General features: G+C 44.2%; 1 protein-coding gene and 1 pseudogene across 8 annotated transcripts in view; one reads left to right on the top strand and one right to left on the bottom strand.

Annotated features, from left to right (window-relative positions):
* Window positions 1–19,343, top strand: part of GABPB1 (GA binding protein transcription factor subunit beta 1) — a 75,329-nt gene that overhangs the window by 15,243 nt on the left and 40,743 nt on the right. For 3 of the 8 annotated variants that reach the window (XM_062205906.1, XM_062205899.1, XM_062205898.1), the window contains exon 1: window positions 17,353–17,372. The exons of 3 other annotated variants lie outside the window; for them this stretch is intronic. In XM_062205906.1, the coding sequence (XP_062061890.1) occupies window positions 17,367–17,372 (6 nt within the window). In that variant the 5' untranslated portion in view covers window positions 17,353–17,366. Of the gene's footprint in view, window positions 1–17,352; window positions 17,373–19,343 lie in introns of those variants that run through there. 2 more of the 8 variants (XM_062205905.1, XM_062205903.1) reach the window with 1 other exon arrangement.
* LOC133769561 (NADH dehydrogenase [ubiquinone] 1 alpha subcomplex subunit 13-like) lies at window positions 2,603–3,099 on the bottom strand (annotated as a pseudogene).

Here is a 19,343-nt window from a genome sequence, read left to right as displayed (position 1 = left end):
TTATCTTTTCTTTAAAAAAATATTTATTTGAGAGGTAGAGTTACAGACAGAGAGAGGGAGAGACAAAGATCTTCGATCCTCTGGTTCACTCCCCACATGGCCTCAGTGGCTGGAGCTGAGCCAATCCAAAGCCAGGAGCCAGGAGTTTCTTCCCATGCGGGTGCAGGGGCCCAAGCACTTGGGCCATCTTCCACTGCCTTCCCAGGCCATTAGCAGAGAGCTGGATCGGAAGAGGAGCAGCCAGGACATGAACTGACACCCATATGGGAAGTCGGTTCCACAAGTAGAGGTTTAGCCTACTATGACACAGCTCTGGCCCATCTTTTATTAACTCCTCTTCTGGTTTGCTGAAGCAGTAAGTCAGACAACATTTGCCACAGTAATGTCTGTAAAAGTGGCTGGCCATAAACACTCCAGCACCACATTCATCCGAAGGGCATTCATGACACAGGTGGCTGATTTTGCCATTCTTGTCACCTTATAGTATTTCAGGACAGCCAGCTTAACCTTCTTTCTCTTTTTTTTTTGACAGGCAGAGTGATAGAGAGAGAGACAGAGGGAAAGGTCTTCCTTTTTGCTGTTGGTTCACCCTCCAATGGCCACTGCGGCCAGCGCATCTCGCTGATCGGAAGCCAGGAGCCAGGTGCTTCTCCTGGTCTCCCATGCGGGTGCAGGGCCCAAGCACTCGGGCCATCCTCCACTGCACTCTCGGGCCATAGCAGAGAGCTGGCCTGGAAGAGGGGCAACCGGGACTAGAACCCGGTGTGCCGGCGCCGCAAGGCGGAGGATTAGCCTGTTAAGCCACGGCGCCGGCCAACCTTCTTTCTCTTATACTTATTATTCTTGGGAATGGTGTTAGACTTCTTTTCCTGGCACCACCACGAAGTCTCAACAGAAGGTGAAAAGTGGACAGCTTTTGAGTGTTGTAGTCAGATAAACTTCCATCTTCCAGTTGCATGCCTGCAAAGGTCAGTCTTTGCTGATCAGGAGGAATTCCTTCCTTGTGGTGGATTTTAGCCTTTACATTTTCTTTTATATCCCCAGGTTCAACCTCTAGCGTGATGGTCTGCCTCATAAGGGTTTTTATGAAAATATGCATCCTGGTGGCAGGCCCACCACAGATGGTGGATTGAAAAGCTAAAAAAAAAAGAAATTAGGGGATAGTGCTGTGGATAAGTAGGTTAAGCCTCCGCCTATGGCGTGAGTGCTGCCAGTTCATGTCTCAACTGCTTCTCTTCTGATCCAGCTCTCTGTTTATGGCCTGGGAAATCAGTAGAAGATGGCCCAAAGGCTTGGGCCCCTCTACCCATGTGAGACCCAGAAGAAGCTCATGGCTTCATATCGGCCCCGCTGTGGCTGTTGTGGCCTCTTGGGGAATGAACCAGCAGATAGAAGACCGCTCTGTCTCTCCCTCTCTCCCTGTAACTCTGCCTCTAAAATAATAAATAAATCTTAAAAAAAAAATTTTTAAGCATTAAATTTTCATCCATTGAACGAGAAGCGCATTTTTTTTTTTTTAAATGGGGCTAGTGCTGGGGCTTAAAAGGTTACTCCTCCACCTGCAGTGCTGGCATCCTACAGACAGAGGAGGGAAGACAGAGAGAGAGAGATCTTCCATTCACTGGTTCACTCCCAATTGGCCACAACAGCTGAGGTGGGACTGGGCCAGGCCAGAGCCAGGAGCTGGGAGCTGGGAGCTGGGAGCCAGGAGCTTCATCTGTGTCTCCCACGTGGGTGCAGGGGCTTTGAGCCATCTACCACTGCTTTCCCAGGCACATCAGCAGGGAGCTGGATTGGAAGTGGAGCAGCCGGACCTTAAACTGGTACCCATTTGGGATGTGCCAGAACTCTGGCCCGAAGAGGTTGATTCTATAACGAGTACTTTGAGAACTAAGACCTGAGGAAATAGGAGATTTCACAATGAAGTATTTTTCTCTTCAAATTAAATATACATGATTCATTTTTACTGTATTCTATAGCTGATTGGAATGTGTGGTTATAGCTACATTTTAGATAAAATTTTATAAATTTGGCCAAACTGCAATGTGTTTATCACAATGTTTAGGGTATGCAAATTTAAGACACACTGAGGAATATTTATAATGTATGTAATAAACCAAAAATATGCACTCTGACAAGGAGACAGAAAAGGGAAAAAATAAAGTGCACAATAGGTATAGGCAGTTTCACAAGAGAAAACATAAGTGACCAGCAAACATTTGATAAAGTTATACAATATACATTTTCCTTTTATTTTTAAAAAAGATGTATTTATTTGAAAAGCAGAGTTAGAGGCAGAGAGAGAGAGAGAGAGAGAAAGAGGGAGAGAGATTTTCTTTCTATCCAGGGGTTCACTCTCCAAATGGCTGCAATGGCTGGAACTGCGCCAATACGAAGTCAGGAGCCAGGAGCTTCTTCCAGGTCTCCCACGCGGATGCAGGGGCCCAAGGACTTGGGCCATCTGCTGCTTTCCCAGGCCACAGCAGAGAGCTGGATTGGAAGAGGAGCAGCCGGGACTTGAACTGGCACCCATATGGGATGCCAGCACTGCAAGCAGTGGCTTTACTTGCTACACCACAGTGCCAGTCCCACAATCTATTTTCTATACATCATATAGGCAAAGACTTTCTTTTTTTGGCCGTCTGCAGTGCTTTTATTCCTGGCAGGAGGTGTGGCGGTGCCGCTACGTGTACCACATGGAGCCCTACTTGGCGTTGAGCCTCTCTTCGGTGGTGTGCAGCCCAAACATCTCCCCCAGCATGGGCGACACCCAACACGTGGTGTGGAACATGGACTCTCCCTCCTTCCAGTCGGGCACATCCTTCATGGTGATGGCTTCCTCCTCTAGGTTCTCCCACAGCATCTGCAGGACCCAGTGGTCCTCCTCCGCCTGCAACAGCAGCATCACCGCGACGTGGCCCTCCAGGTCCTTGATATGCAGGCACTTGCGTTCACGGTTCCACTTCATCGTGCCCCAGTACACGAAGAGAAGGTCCAGATGTAGCCCCACAATCCCTGATGCGACAGGTCCCGCTTGCGGTCGGTGAAGCTACAGCCCCCTGGCAGGGGCATGTCCTGCTTTACCTTCAATGATGCCATGCTTGCAGGACCTAGGCACTTACTCTGATACATCTACAGAGTTATTAATTGTGGTGTTTATAATTAGCACCACCGTCCATTTAGAGGAGACTGAATTACAGCATATCTTTACAGAATAGCATACTATGCAGCTGTATTAGTTAAATGAGGAAACTATGAATTAATTGGAAAAAATGTGCTAAGAAAAGCAAGTGCAGAACAGTGTTATGAAACAATGCTATCTTTTGGCAATTTTAGAAATGCTTAGAGATTACCCATGAAACTAGTATAGTAATTATTTGTTGTGGTTGGGGTGTGGGTGTGGGTATAGGAGCCGGGCAGTGAAAAGTGAGTAGTATAAGTGCTTCCACTGAGACTTTTCAACGTATGTATATAATTTTGTTTGGTGGTACAGGAAAGTATTGCATATTGAAAAAGAAAATGACGAGAGAGAGATGTGAGGTAGACTTTACAATGTTTGACAATCAACTGTCTTAGTCCAATTTGGGTGCTACTGCAAAATACCATAAACTGGGTGGCTTATAAACAGATAATTATCTCTCATGGACCAAAGTGATGATAGGTCCTGTGTCTATTAAGGGTCCATTTGCTTGTTTATAGGTGGGTATTTCTTATCGTGTCCTCACATGATAGAAGGGACAAGAAACATTCACTGGGACTTTTATAAGGGCATGAATTCCATTCATGAAAGCAACATCCTTATGACCCAATCACCTTCCAGAGGCCCCTACCTCCTCATACCATCACCTTGAGGTTAGGATTTCAGCATAAGAATTTTGAGAGGACAAAAGCACTCAGACCATAGCACCAACTGTACGTAAAAGATGAGGGAGAGGGAAAAGTTGAGGGTAGCTCCCAGATTTCTTTCTTTTTTAAGAATATTTATATATTTACTTGAAAGGCAGAGTTGGAAAGGGAGGGAGAGAGAGAGAGATCTTCAGTCTGCTTCCATCAGCTGTTCCCCAGATGGCTGCAACAGCTGTGATTTGGCCTAAATTGGGAGCCTGGAACTCCAACTGGGTCTCCCCCGTGAGTGGCAGGAGCCCAAGTACTTTGGGCCATCTTCTGCCACTTTTCCCAAGTGTATTAGCAGGGAGCTAGATTGGAAGTGGAGCAGCAGGACTCCTAGGAGATGCCAGTACTACAGGCAGTGGCTTAACCTGCTGCACAACAATGCCAGCCTCATCTTCCAGATTTCTAAATTCAGAGGTAGACTGTGGTAGCATTATCAGAGAAGGCAGCAGGAAGATTAGGTTTTGGCAAGTGCCCAGGAAGTTTTGGACACCTTGATAAATCCTTATTATTTTTTTATTTTTTAGTGTATGTTGGTATAGTTTATGTATATGGTATAATTTATGTGCTTTATGTTAACTGTATCTTAGCTTTTCTGAAGCATGGATAGTAAATTATCATCAATAAATGTTTTTTATTCTTAGGATAGTAGACATTATGTTTTGGGTTTTATGAGAACAGTAATGATGTCATAATTTTACAGTCATAATAGAGACACTGATATGCACAGGTAGAAAGTAGACAAAGAAAAGAGGGAAATGGGAACTTTATTAGCATAGTTCCAACTTAATGATATCTTTTGGCATATGAAATTCAAAGAAACAAAAATAGTTTTGAATAAGGAAGTGATCTTTAATTTGGAGTAGGTGTGATGCTGAAATATGTAACTGAAATTTAGGGAAGTTTATAGTAGAGCATAAAAGTATTTTTTATGTAGTACATTTGCAAGCAACTATATAAGACAACCAGTCTTAACTTAATGAAGCCAAAGATTTGCTGCAGTTGGGTGCTCCCTAAAACAGGTTCTTTCAATATAATTGGTAATTAATTTTTTTAAAATGAATTTATGTCAGGATCTGGTTTTTGAGGCCCAATTTATCTATACTACTTTTACCTACGTTTTGTTTGGCTAGAGTAAAATAAATAAATGAAAGAGGAGCACAAGCACATACATGCCAGGACTTGCAAATACATTTGGCAGTTCTTTTTTGGGTTTATGTTAATGAGGATTTGGGTGTGGAATAGTAAGGAAAAAGACTTAAGTAATTCTTGCTTGAGATTTAAAATTTTTAACCATTTTATGTCTGAAAAAAAATATCTTACTGGTTCTAGTTTACTTTTTAAATGCTTTTAAAATTACTAATAATGTTAGATATAGCATCTTAGAGGAGTTGTCACCTCCATCTGTGCTTTCCTCTTTACTCCACTGCCTTTTTCACTGCTTGGGTCCCCTGGAGCTTTGGGAAACATTGTGAGAAATACTGAACCAGAGTTGCAGTTTAGTTGAAAATTTTTTTTTTTAATTTGACGGGTAGAGTTATAGACAGAGAGTCAGAGAGAAAGGACTTCCTTCCTTTGGTTCATCCCCCAAATGGCTGCCATGGGCTGGTGCTGCGCTGATCCGAAGCCAGGAGCCAGGTGCTTCCTCCTGGTCTCCCATGAGGGTGCAGAGCCCAAGCACTTGGACCATCCTCCACTGCACTCCTGGGCCACAGCAGAGAGCTGAACTGGAAGAGGAGCAGCCAGGATTAGATGCCGGTGCCGCAGGCGGAAGATTAACCAAGTGAGCCATGGCGCCGGCCCCTAGGTGAATTTTTTTTACCTCATATATATATATATATAATTTTTTTTTAGACAGGCAGAGTTAGACAGTGAGAGAGAGAGAGAAAGAGAAGTCTCCCTTCCATTGGTTCACCCCCCAAATGGCTGCTACGGCCGGTGTGCTGCGCCGATCCGAAGCCAGGAGCCAGGTGCTTCTCCTGGTCTCCCATGTGGGTGCAGGGCCCAAGCACTTGGGCCATCCTCCACTGCCTTCCCAGGCCACAGCAGAGAGCTGGACTGGAAGAGGAGCAACAGGGACAGAATCCGGCGCCCCAACCAGGACTAGAACCCAGTGCGCAGGTGCTGCAGGCAGAGGATTAGCCTAGTAAGCTGCGGCGCTGGCCACCTCATATGTTTTTGGTATGTCCAGTTGAATGAAAGGGTGGTAATTGTAGACATTCATTTTAGTTCAGGAGACATTTGGTTCAGTGGTTTTGAGTTAGGGGTGTTTTTGCTCCCAGGGCCAAATTGGTAGTTACCTAGAGACTTTTTGTTATGTTATAAAATGAGAGGGGGGCAGTATGCCACTGTTATCTAATGAGTGGGATCCTGGGATGCTGCTAAATATCCTATGATGCATATGACAATTCTTAACAATGAAGAATTGTTGGACCTGAAGTGTCAGTAATGTATAGGTAGGGAAACTTTTTTTTTTAATTTAATTTTTTATTTTTTTTTGACAGGCAGAGTGGATAGTGAGAGAGAGAGACAGAGAGAAAGGTCTTCCTTTTTGTCGTTGGTTCACCCTCCAATGGCTGCTGCGGCCAGCGCATCTCGCTGATCCGAAGTCAGGAGCCAGGTGCTTCTCCTGGTCTCCCATGTGGGTGCAGGGCCCAAGCACTTGGGCCATCCTCCACTGCCTTCCCCGGGCCATAGCAGAGAGCTGGCCTGGAAGAGGGGCAACCGGGATAGAATCCGGCGCCCCAACTGGGACTAGAACCCGGTGTGCCAGCGCCGCAAGGCGGAGGATTAGCCTGTTGAGCCACGGCACCAGCCGGGAAACTCTTGCTTAGTTTAATACCAACTATGTAACTATTATGGTCTAAAGTAATTCTGGATACAAAAGACACTATAAAGCAAGTCTTATCTTTCTTTACCTGCAAGAAAATTATAACCTAACTAATGCATTTCAAACTTAAAAAGTCTATGACCAAACACTTTTAACACCTGACCTACCTTCTGCCATTTTTATCTCAGCAAATAATGCCATTTTTCACTAGGTTATTCAGGCCCAAAATGGAGGTGTCATCTTTGACTCCTCTCTTTCCTGTACACAGACATCTAATATATGAGGAAGGTCTGTTAGCTCTACATTTTTTTTTTTTAATATTTATTTGAAAGTCAGAGTTACACAGAGAGAGGAGGAGAGGCAAGAGAGAAAGAGAGCAAGAGCGAGAACGAGAGCAAGAGAGAGAGAGAGAGATCTTCAGTCCACTGGTTCACTCCCCAATTGGCTGCAACAGTCGGAGCTATGCTGATCTGAAGCCAGGGGCCAGGAGCTTCCTCGGGGTCTCCCACATGGGTTCAGGGGCCCAAGGACTTTGGCCATCTTCTACTGCTTTCCCAGGCCATAGCAGGGAGCTGGATCAGAAGTGGAGCAGCCAGGACTCAAACTGGTGCCCATATGGGATGCCAAAACTGCAGGCAACAGCTTTACCCGCTATACCATAGCACCAGCCCCTCTACTTTCAAATACATCTTGTATGTATATGTAGATAGTGACCACCTAGATTATTTAGATTATTGCTAAGATATATAAAACACCACCTTAAGAGCTTTGAACAACTGGGAATATAGGGTAATATGGTAAGCCAAATTCTTTTTTTTTTTTTTTTTTTTTTGACAGGCAGAGTGGATAGTGAGAGAGAGAGAGAGACAGAGAGAAAGGTCTTCCTTTTTGCCGCTGGTTCACCCTCCAATGGCCGCTGCGGCCAGCGCATCTCGCTGATCCGAAGCCAGGAGCCAGGTGCTTCTCCTGGTCTCCCATAGGGTGCAGGGCCTAAGCACTTGGGCCATCCTCCACTGCCTTCCCCGGGCCATAGCAGAGAGCTGGCCTGGAAGAGGGGCAACCGCGATAGAATCCGGTGCCCCAACCGGGACTAGAACCCGGTGTGCCGGCTCCTCAAGGTGGAGGATTAGCCTGTTAAGCCACGGCGCCGGCCAGTAAGCCAAATTCTGATAGAAAGCCTGAAGCAAGAGAGGTTTGTAGAATACCTGGAAAAAAGGGGCCACTTTTACCTTGATGAGTATGTTTCCAGATTTTGAGAAACTTAGGTTTCTGTTCATCAGCTTCATGGGGAAAGGTAGGCAGAAATTAAGATGCAGAGCCCATCCAACATGCAGACATAGAAAATCTTACAAGAGATCCTTCCCTAATCAGTCATGGACTTCATGTCTACTTCTGAGGTAAAAAATATACCAGAACTAATTCCTTCCTCTTCATTACCTACTTCCCAGCCAAACAGTGAGGCCTTCAAAGCAAAATGTGTTGACAGTTTACAGAGCAGGAGGAAAAAGGGAAAGGAAACAAACAAATCTCCATAAAGCTGTGGCTAAGTTATGGGAAAGGGAACCTTAAGCCATGACTTAATTTGTTTTTTTTTTTTTTAAATAGATTTTATTTATTTATTTGAGAAGTAGAGTTACAGTACAGACAGAGAGAGGGAGAGACAAAGAGAAAGGTCTCCCATCTGCTGGTCCACTTCCTAAATGACCACGGTGGCTGGACTGGAGCCGATCCAAAGCCAGGAGCCAGGAATTTTCTCCAGGTCTCCTACGTAGGTGCAGCAGCTCAAGCACTTGGCCTATCTTCCACTGCTTTCCAGCAGAGAGCTGGATTGGAAAAGAAGCAGCTGGAACCTGCACCCATATGGGATGCTGGCACCTCAGGCAGAAGCTTAGCTCACTATGCCATGGTGCTGCCCACTTAGGTTGGTTCTTAACTGGTAGTGACCCTCAGGTACTTGGCAGAAGAGAATGTAAATGTTTGGAAGAATGCTCCTTGATCTTAGCCTTCTGAAAGATAACTTCAAGGATAATGACCAGCACATTGTCAAAGATAACCAGACATACAAGGAGATAGTGAACCATGGGGAAGAATCAGGAAGAACAGATAGTAGGAAAGGGTTTTCATAGGCATCATAAAGTCTTAATCAGTAGAGGTAATAAACAGATTGATTAAAAAAGAATCAATCTTCGCTGTGGCTCAATAGGCTAATCCTCTGCCTTGCAGCGCCGGCACACCAGGTTCTAGTCCCGGTTGGGGTACCGGATTCTGTCCCGGTTGCCCCTCTTCCAGGCCAGCTCTCTGCTGTGGCCCGGGAGTGCAGTGGAGGATGGCCCAAGTGGTTGGGCCCTGCACCCCACGGGAGACCAGGAGAAGCACCTGGCTCCTGCCATCGGATCAGCGCGGTGCGCTGGCCGCAGCGCGACAGCCGCAGTGGCCATTGGAGGGTGAACCAACGGCAAAGGAAGACCTTTCTCTCTGTCTCTCTCTCACTGTCCACTCTGCCTGTCAAAAATAATTTAAAAAAGAAAAAAAAGAAAAGAATCAATCTAAAAGAAGGCAAGATAGGAAAGAAAAGAAACTTTACAGGGAACAAATGGAAGGCATAAAATATATTAGATTTAAATATAGGGGTATAATAACTAAAGGTAAAAGATCTAAATAATCATATAGGTATCATCCTATGCTAAGTTATCATCAGCTCTTGCCTAGAATGATTTCGTAACTCCTCCTATGTATTAATCACAAAATGAAAAGAGTAGTCTTTAGGCTGGCGCCGTGGCTTAACAGGCTAATCCTCCTTTTGCGGCGCTGGCACACCGGGTTCTAGTCCCGGTTGGGGCACCGGATTCTGTCCCTGTTGCTCCTCTTCCAGGCCAGCTCTCTGCTATGGCCCGGGAAGGCAGTGGAGGATGGCCCAAGTGCTTGGGCCCTGCACCCGCATGGGAGACCAGGAGAAGCACCTGGCTCCTGGCTTCGGATCAGCACAATGCGCCAGCCGCAGCGGCCATTGGAGGGTGAACCAACGGCAAACAGGAAGACCTTTCCCTCTGTCTCTCTCTCTCACTGTCCACGCTGCCTGTCCAAAAAAAAAAAAAAAAAAAAGAGTAGTCTTTAATATATACATACATACATATGTGTGCATATATATTTGTATATATATATATCACATCACAACACTTTCTTTTTTTTTAATTTTTAATTTTTTATTTTTGGACAGGCAGCGTGGACAGTGAGAGAGAGACAGAGAGAAAGGTCTTCCTTTTGCCGTTGGTTCACCCTCCAATGGCCGCCGGGGTAGGCGTGCTGCGGCCGGTGCACCGCGCTGATCTGATGGCAGGAACCAGGTGCTTCTCCTGGTCTCCCGTGGGGTGCAGGGCCCAAGCACTTGGGCCATCCTCCACTGCACTCCCTGGCCACAGCAGGGAGCTGGCCTGGAAGAGGGGCAACGGGGACAGGATCGGTGCCCCAACTGGGACTAGAATCCGGTGTGCCTGCGCCGCAGGGCGGAGGATTAGCCTAGTGAGCCGTGGCGCCGGCCCACAACACTTTCTTGTTTAAAACATTCTGACAACTTTCTAGTAAATGAAATAGAATTCAGTCTTTACTAGCGCCTCTGCCCTACATGATCAGCTCATTCTTAATCTCCATGGATTGTGTTGTCTGTTATTCTAGCCTTTGGGCATTATTACACTTGCTCTCCATTTCCCTGGATCACCAGGGTCACTCAGAATTCTTACTTTTAAGCAACAGAAACTGCAAAGCCTACTCTAAAATGTATATTTCTTAATTCCATCCAAATAAAAATGTATGTATTTCTTCGCTGAGTCTGTTGAAAGGACCTAGAAGCAATGTCACTTGGGTAGATATGAGTACTTCTAAAACCTCAATTTTAGTCTTTAAATATTTCTATTTAAAAGAATCCAGGACTCCTTGAAAAAATAGCTGATTTTATGTCTGAGGAGGGAAGCTGGAACATCTTGTTCTAGAAGCAAAAAATTTCAAAGTCATAAAAGCCAATAAACAGAGGGAATAAATTTTGAGACAATGAATACAACTATATAGCAAATAAAATTGAACAAGTAGAGGTGGCTATTATACCTTTTTCTTCTGAAAATTGATAATTAAAAAAACTATATATTTTAACTTTTTTCAGTAGTAACTGTATTATAGTTAATAAGAAATGGCCGGAGGCTAGTATTGTGGTATAGTAGGTTGAGCCTTCGCCTGTGGCACTGCCATCCCATATGACCATTGGTTTGAGTCCTGGGTGCTTCACTTCTGATCCATCTCCCAGCTAATGGCCTGGGAAAGCAGTGAAAGATGGCCCAAGCGCTTGGACCCCTGCACCCACATGGGAGACCCAGAAAAAGCTCCTGGCTTCAGGTTGGCCCAGCTCCATCTATTGCAGTTGTTTGGGAAGTGAACCAGTGGATGGAAGATCTCTCTCTCTGTCTCTCCCTCTCTCTGTCTGTAACTCTGCCTCTCAATAAATAAATAAATCTTAAAAAAAAATAAATGGCAGGTAAATAAAGAATTATTAAGTTAGAAAGTCCTAATTTGTTATATAACCTATTATGAAATAATTGACTTGGCCTAGTATCATTAATGGATGCTAAAATGTAGACAGAAAAGATTAATTGGGAATTGGATATTCACATGGTACTAAAACATGACTCCATAGAATACTAGTTTTAAGGTAAAACAATATAACAGTGGAAGGATTAAGTTATCACTAACTCAGTTATTAATGTTTAGTATCATTAAAAATAGATAAAAAGATGGGGCCAGAGTTGTGGCATGGTGGGTTAAGCCACTGTCTGTGCTGGTTTCTAGTCCTGGCTGTTTCACTTCCTATCCAGCTCCTTGCTGGGAAAGCAGCAGCAGATGGCCCAACTGCTTGGACCCCTGCCACTCATGTGGGAGACTAGGATGAAGCTCTTGGCTCTTGGCTTTGGGCTGGCCCAGCCCTAGCCATTGCAGCTATTTAGGTAGTGAATCAGTAGATGAAGATCTGTCTCTGTCTCTAATTCTGCCTTTCAAATAAATAAAAGACACCATGCTTCCTGTTGTGATTGAATATCAGGTATACAGCATCAATTAAAATTTTTTGTCCAGAAATTTTAATCTGAATTTAATCAAACTTTTAAGGCCAAATTATTGTTCACAAGAAATATGGGAGACAAAGAAATCAAGTGCTATCTTGGGGAAACAATCAGAAAAAATCAGAATGTGAGATACAGATGAACTGGCCATTCTCTTCAACAAATCAGCATAATGTGGAAGGACAACGGGTAGAGTAGTTGGGAGAAAGGGATATTTTCCTAGAATAAATTTGACTTAGATATAAAGTAACTAGATGCAATGGGTGTGCGCGCTATAAATTACACTTTTAGAAAAGAAGATGAAGGTGACCAGCTTTTAACCTAGAGTGTTGGAAATGGGCATATAGATGTGTATGTGTGCTTGAATGTGTACATGTGCACACACATATACAATGAGGGCTCTTCAAAAAGTTTGTAGAAAATAGAATTAGGCCTGCACCACGGCTCACTAGGCTAATCCTCCTCCTGTGGCACCGGCACCCTGGGTTCTAGTCCCGGTTGGGGCACCGGTTCTCTCTTGGTTGCTCCTCTTCCAGTCCAGCTCTCTGCTGTGGCCCGGGAAGACAGTGGAGGATGGCCTAAGTGCTTGGGCCCTGCACCCAAAAGCGAGACCAGGAGGAAACACCTGGCTCCTGGCTTCGGATCGGTGCAGTGCGCCTGGCCGTGGCGGCCATTTGGGGGTGAACCAACAGAAAAAGAAGACCTTTTTCTCTGTCTGTCAAAAAATAAATAAATAAGTTCATTTTGGTGTGAAAAAATTTGAAGTCTGTAATTTTTTACTTTTTATTTATTTTCATTTTTTATCTAATAGAGGTGAGGGGAAGGAGGGAGGGAGGGAGAGAGAGAGAGAGAGAGCGAGCGAGAGAGATACCCACAATGGCCAGGGCTGAGCCAGGCCAAAGCCAGGAATGAGGAACTCAATCTGGTCTCCCACATGGGTGACAGGAACCCATTTACTTGAGCCATTACTGCTGCCTTCCAGGGTGTGCATCAGTAGGGAGTTGGACCCTAAGTGGAGTAGCTGGGACTTGAACCAGGCACTTTGATATGGGATGAGGGCATTCCATGCAGCATCTTTTTTTTTTTTCAAAGATTTATTTAATTGAAAGGCAGAGATACAAAGAGAGAGATACAAAGAGAGATCTTCCATCTGCTGGTTCACTCCTCAAATGGCTGCAATGGCCGGAGTGGGATTGGGCCAGGCAGAAGCTGGGAGCCAGGAGCTTCCTCCAGGTCTTCCACATGGGTACACGTGCCCAAGGACTTGGGCCATCCTCTGCTGCTTTCCCAGGTGCATTAGCAGGGAGCTGGATTGGAAGTGGAGCAGCTGGAACTAGAACTGACGCCCATATGAGATGCTGGCATTTCAGGAGGAGGCTTAACTTTCTATGCCACACTGTCAGCTCCTCCAAGAAGCATCTTAACTGCTGTGCCAAATGTCCATCCCAGTTTTTTTTATAATGTGCATTTTCCATGAACTGTTAAAGATCCCCATATATGTGGATTTCAAACATTTAGCACCAATATAGACATCTTTTAATTCCATTTTCCATCAGCTTTTAAAAAAATATTTTATTTATTTGAGAAGTAGAGAGACAGAGAGAGAGAGACAGAGACAGAGCAAAGATCTTCCATCCACTGGTTCACCCCCTACATGGCCACAATGGCCGGCACTGAGCCAATCCAAAGCCAGGAGCCAATAGCTTCTTCTGGGTCTCCCATGTGGGTGCAGGGGCCTAACAGCTTGAGCCATCTTCCACTGATTTCCCAGGTCATAAGCAGAGAGCTGGGTCTGAAGAGGACACAACCCAGCGCCTGGGACACAACCCAGTGCCCATATGGGTGCCTGTGCTTCAGATGGAGGCTTAGCCTGCTATGCCACAGCTCTGATCCCTTCCAGCAACTTTTTGAAAAGTTGTATATACATATTACATATACATATAGATGCATATACATACTTTTTCTCTTCTATATTTGAAACCTTTTGTAATAAAAATTTTTTCTGCTTATGGACATTTGGGCTATTGGTAGTTTTTTTTCCTTTTATAAGTGTTTCTATAAACATATGTGTTTCTCCCCTTATCTCTGTGTTTAAGAGTATACAAAAGGATAAGGGTTGCTTCCCAGCAGTGGCATCCCTGGCTGAAAGGGTAGGTTCAGCTTTACCTCTACTGGGTAATGATAAACCATTCTTCAAAGTGGTGATACCAGTGAGGATCTTGGACAAGGAAAGCTGGAGATGTATGTCTCCCTTACTAGATGATGAATTCCCTGAGGGCAGCCACTGTGCTAAAGCTCACATAGAAATGTTTGATTGAATGAAACTACTTTTGGGGGATTGCCTGGCAGAAGGAGGGAGAAGCTAGAGTTAGGTCAGCTAAGAGGCATTGTGATGTTTAAGGTATGAAGCAGTGAGTATGTAAGACTAGAGGCACTGGAGAGGAGGGGATGGATATAAGTATTGAGGGGAAAGGATGAGAATGTATGTGTTCTCCTTGGGCAGCATATTGACAGTTTGCTGAGTGACTTAGAACAGCCATCTGTTTGTTGGCGTCACTTTGTAGTAAGTAAGTAAATATGCTTCTCTGATTTCTTTTATGTGTGCACACATGTGTGAAAATTTATTTATTTGAAGGCAGAGCATAGAGAGAGGAGAGGACAGGACGAGAGAGGCTATCTTCCATCTGCTGGTTCACTCCCCAAATGGCTCTAACAGCTAAATCTGGGCCAGGTGGAAGCCAGGAGCAAGGAACTCCATTTTAGTCTCGCACTTGGTGGCAGGGGCCCAAGTACTTGGGCATCATCTGCTGCCTCCTCAGGCACATTAGCAGGAAGCGCAATTGGAAGCTCTAAAATGGGACGTCGGTATTGGAAGCAGCGTTGCTGAGCTACCCTTCCCCCTTGCCCCTATTTAAAAGCCACCTCCTGGCTAGTTCCAGGCTTGTCTTCATCCTTTTTTCAAACCTTAGTTTCTTTCTGGGATAAATACATGTGATTGAAAAGAAGCTAGTAGTTGAGTGGGGTGAAGGCATTGTGACTGGCAAAGATGAGGAGATTTTAGTAGAATACATGAGTCCCTACATCGCTGTGTGAATTTATGAGGTCTTACAAGGCTAAAGTGTCTGATAGTTTTTATTTTTTTATTATTTAAAAAAAGATTTATTTACTTATTTGAAAGTCAGAATTATACAGAGAGAGAGAGAGGGAGAGAGAATCTTTCATCTACTGGCTGGTTCACTCCCTGAATGACCACAACAGCTAAGGCTGAGCCAGGCTGAAGTGAAGCCAGGAGTCAGGACATTCTTCCAGGTCTCACATGGGTGCAGGGATCCAAGCACTTGAGCCATCTTCTGCTGCTTCCCAGGTGCATTGGCAGGGAGCTGGCTCAGAAATGGAGCAGCCAGGTCTTGAACTGGGATGCCATATGGGTTGCCAGCATTGCAAACAGCTGCTATAAAGCTATGCCACAGCGCCTGCCCCTCTCTGATAGTTTTTAGAGAAAAAGCCCATCCAGATTCAGTTTCTCAAAGAATGTGTGGCCGGCGCTTCGGCTCACTTGGCTAATCCTCTGCCTGTGGCGCTGGCACCCCAGGTTCTAGTCCCATTGGGGCGCCGGATCCTGTCCCAGTTGCTCCTCTTCCAGTCCAGCTCTCTGCTATGGCCCTGGAAGGCAGTGGAGGATGGCCCAAGTGCTTGGGCCCTGGACCCGCATGGGAGACCAGGAGGAAGCATCTGGCTCCTGGCTTTGGATCGGTGCAGTGCGCTGGTCATAGCGGCCATTTGGGAGGTGAACCAACGGAAGGAAGACTTCTCTCTCTGTCTCTCTCTCTCTCACTGTCTAACTCTGCCTGTCCAAAAAAAAAAAAAAAAAGTGTATCTTATTTTAAAATGGTATAACAAGTGATCATTTTAAAAGTTGTTAGTGGAGGTGGCATTGTGGTATAATGGGTTAAGTCACTGCCTGTGATGCTTTCATCCCATTTTGGCATGGGTTCTACTTCTGACCCAGCTCCCTGCTTGCGTGCCTGGGAAAGCATTGGAGGATGGTGTAAGTCCTTGAGCCCCTGTACTCACATGGGAGACCTGAATGAAGCTCCTGGCTCCTGGCTTCGGCCTGGCCAGCCTTGGTCATTGCGACCACTTGGGGAGTGAGCCAGTGGATGGAAGGTCTCTCTCTCTTTCCTTCTCTCTAACTCTGCCTTTCAGATAAATAAAAATAAATATTAGAAAAAAAAAAAAAGCTGTTAGTGATACTGCATTTTTTGTTGGTACTGAGCCTTCAAACTTGGTGTGTCCGAGCCTACCTCAATTCTGACTAGCTACATTTCTATGTTTGGTACTCTGTGGATAGTTGCTACTGTTTTGGACAGTTCAGATCTGGAATACACTCATTTGAAGGCTTTAAACTCAGTTTGGTATTGATTTGATACACCGTCATTGAGGGTGGCCCTGATATGGCTTCATAATCTTGTTGCTGGTTATTAGATAAGTTCTGGCTTCCAGCCTGGATTTTTTCTTTACTAACTTGGCAGGCCCAACAGTAATTCTGAGTGTCCCAAATGAAGTCTATATCTAAGCTTATTGATTGTGTTCACAATTTTCCCCTTTGACTCAGGAAACAGAATTGACCTCAAATTTTTGGGCAGTTAATCTGTCAGTTTGGGTTGCTGCCACTGAACAGAATATGTAGGTGTTCTAGCTTTGTTTAATTATAAGAAATTTAGTTACATCAAATCTGATTTAGGGATTCAGTAAATATTCCCTTAACAGACAGAAGGGATGGAGATATGGGCAAAGACTGTGGCAGAGGAAGCATGTCACCAAATCCTTAAGGAAGGCCAACTGTATGTGTAGGTGCAAAGAGGTAAAAGGAAAAGAGAGATTTAGGAAGTAAAAGTGACAAGTCTTAATGATTGATTTGAATTTGTAGGTTCTGTGGTAAAGAAAGAGTCATAGAGGACTCTGGACCAGGGAACAAACCAGTGCTTGAACACTTAGAATTTTGAGATGCCATGGGATTTGCAGGTCCCTGGAGAGACCATGGACTAAAGATAGATTTGGAAGTCTTCACGTACTCATCACTAAGAAAGAAAATCTGCTAAAGAGAGAATGTAAAGAAAGAAAAAAAGTTGAAAATGAAACACTGAGGAATGTCAGTATTTCAGGGAAAAGATAAGGAACCCAGGTGAAAGACACATAAACTACCATCCTCATCTCCAACAATTTTATAATTTAGACACACCAACACAAACTATTTGATGACAACTGAAAATCAGTGTAATTTGGTGCCGAGTTCTGTTGTAGCATCTCTGTGTCCTGTGTGGACAGAGATGGTCGTTAGTGTTTAGGCCAGGGAGTAGCATTTGTGGTGCATGCATTCGGTGGGAAATTTGGCCTGTAGTCACTAGAAGGACCTGGGCTGTGGAATATCATCCAGAGATTGTGAACATGGACTGTGGAACAGCAGCCTTGATTCAGATCCCTATTAACACTTTGATCTTCAACAGTGTGACCTTCTGTGCTTCAATTTCCTCATCTATTAAATGCTGGTAATAATCATTCCTACCTGATGGTGTTTTAAGATTGAATGAATTAATAGACTATATAAATACAGAGAAAAAATATATAATACATGCTAAGGGTACTTCAAAAAGTTCATGGAAATGTATATTATGAAAAAACTGCATGGAGTTCACAATTTTTTCACCAAAATAAACTTTTAATTTTTTTCATACATTTTTAAAGTTGCTTTGTGTATAAATGTTAAATATATAAACATTAGATATGATCATCATTTAATAATTGGCCAGTTAGTGAGTCAAATGAGGGCCTGTGTTTTGGACAGGATCTGTATGCACTAGAGAAGGAAAAGTTTCCCTGAGTAGACATGTTTACTTCTGAAGGAAACAGGTGATTGTTGTTTGTAAGGATTTATTTATTTGAAAGGTGGAATGACAGAGGGAGTGAGGGAGGGAGAGAGAGAGAGAGAAAGAGAAAGAGAAAGAGAAGGAGAAAGAGAAAGATAAGAGAAAGAGAATATCTTCTATACACTGGTGCACTCCCCAAATGCCTGCAACTGCTGGTTCTGGGCCAGGCCAAGGCAGGAGCAGGGAACTTCATCTGGGTCTTCCCACATGGGTGGCAGGAACTCAAGTAATGGAGCCATCATCCACTACTTTCTAGATGCTTTTTTAGTAGGAAACAGGATAAGAGTGGAGGTGGGACTCGATCCCAGGCACTCTGATATGGGATGCAGGCATCCCAAGTAGCGGCTTAACCCACTGAGCCACAACACTTGGTCTTCCTTCTATATAAAGGCTCTTGTGATTATATTGGGCCCACCTGGATAATCCAGGCTACTCTTACAATCAAGAGACCATTAATCACATCAAGCTCCTTTTGCCATTTAAGCTAGAATAGTCACAGCTATGGAGGATTAGGATCTAAGATGTCTTTGGGGAACCAAATTCAGTTTGCCACACAGCCAGTAAAGAGAATTTTTAAATCTCTATGTACTGACATAGATAAGTCATTGATAAAGGGATAAAATGAATATTGCATTATGTTTGAAAGATATGTTTTTCTTTTGTAGATCTATACTAAATATTTACAGATAAAATTAGGTGATGTCTTTGGGCTGGTGCTGCAGCAGAGTGGGTTAAAGCCACCGCCTGCAGTACCGGCATCCCATATGGGCCCCCATTCAAGTCCCAGCTGCTCCAATTCTGATTTAGCTCCCTGGTAATGTGCCTGGGAAAGTGAGGAGGATAGCCCAAGTATTTGGGCCCCTGTACCCATGTCGGAGACCCAGAGGAAGCTCTTGGCTCTTGGCTTCAGATCGGCTCAGCTCCAGCCATTTGCGGCCATTTGGGGAGTGAACCAGCATATGGAATTAGGTGTGAGAGACAAATAATTAGGCAATTGCTATGAGAGAGTTTGTTATACTACTGTCTAAAAATTTTCCATAATAAAAAGCAAAAATATAGACTGTGCTGTTTCATTATGACATCTTAATTTCTTTTGTTGTTCGTAGTTGGGCACTTCTGTTTATCCTCTATTTTAAATGACATTACTACTAATACATTTATCTGAATAGAACTACCAAGTCAAAAGATATGAACATTTTAAAGACTTCTGATGCATATGTAGTGCTAAATTGCTTGAAGAGGGGCATGTATTTAGGATGCCTGTTTCCCATATTGGCATGCCTGGATTTGAGTTTTGGCTCTGCTCCTGATTTCAGCTTCCTACTAATGTGCACCCTGGAAGGTAGCAGGTGTTGGTTCAAGTCCTAAGTTTACATACATTGGAGACTCAGATTGAATTCCTAGCTCCTGGATTTGCTCCTGGCTTTGGTGGCTTCAGCCTGGGCTAGCCCCACTTGTTGTCAGCATTTGGCAAGAGAACCAATAGTTAGAAGTGAGCTCTGCCTTTCAGTCTGCCTTTCAACTAAATAAATAAACAACGCTTGATGATAAACTCTAGGAGAATGTTATTGGATATTTAATTGTACTCATTGA

This window comes from Lepus europaeus, chromosome 11 (genome assembly GCF_033115175.1).
Source record: "Lepus europaeus isolate LE1 chromosome 11, mLepTim1.pri, whole genome shotgun sequence".
Lineage (NCBI taxonomy): Eukaryota > Metazoa > Chordata > Mammalia > Lagomorpha > Leporidae > Lepus > Lepus europaeus.
Note: the sequence above shows the minus strand (reverse complement) of the source record. Positions and strands in the feature narration are given on the sequence as shown.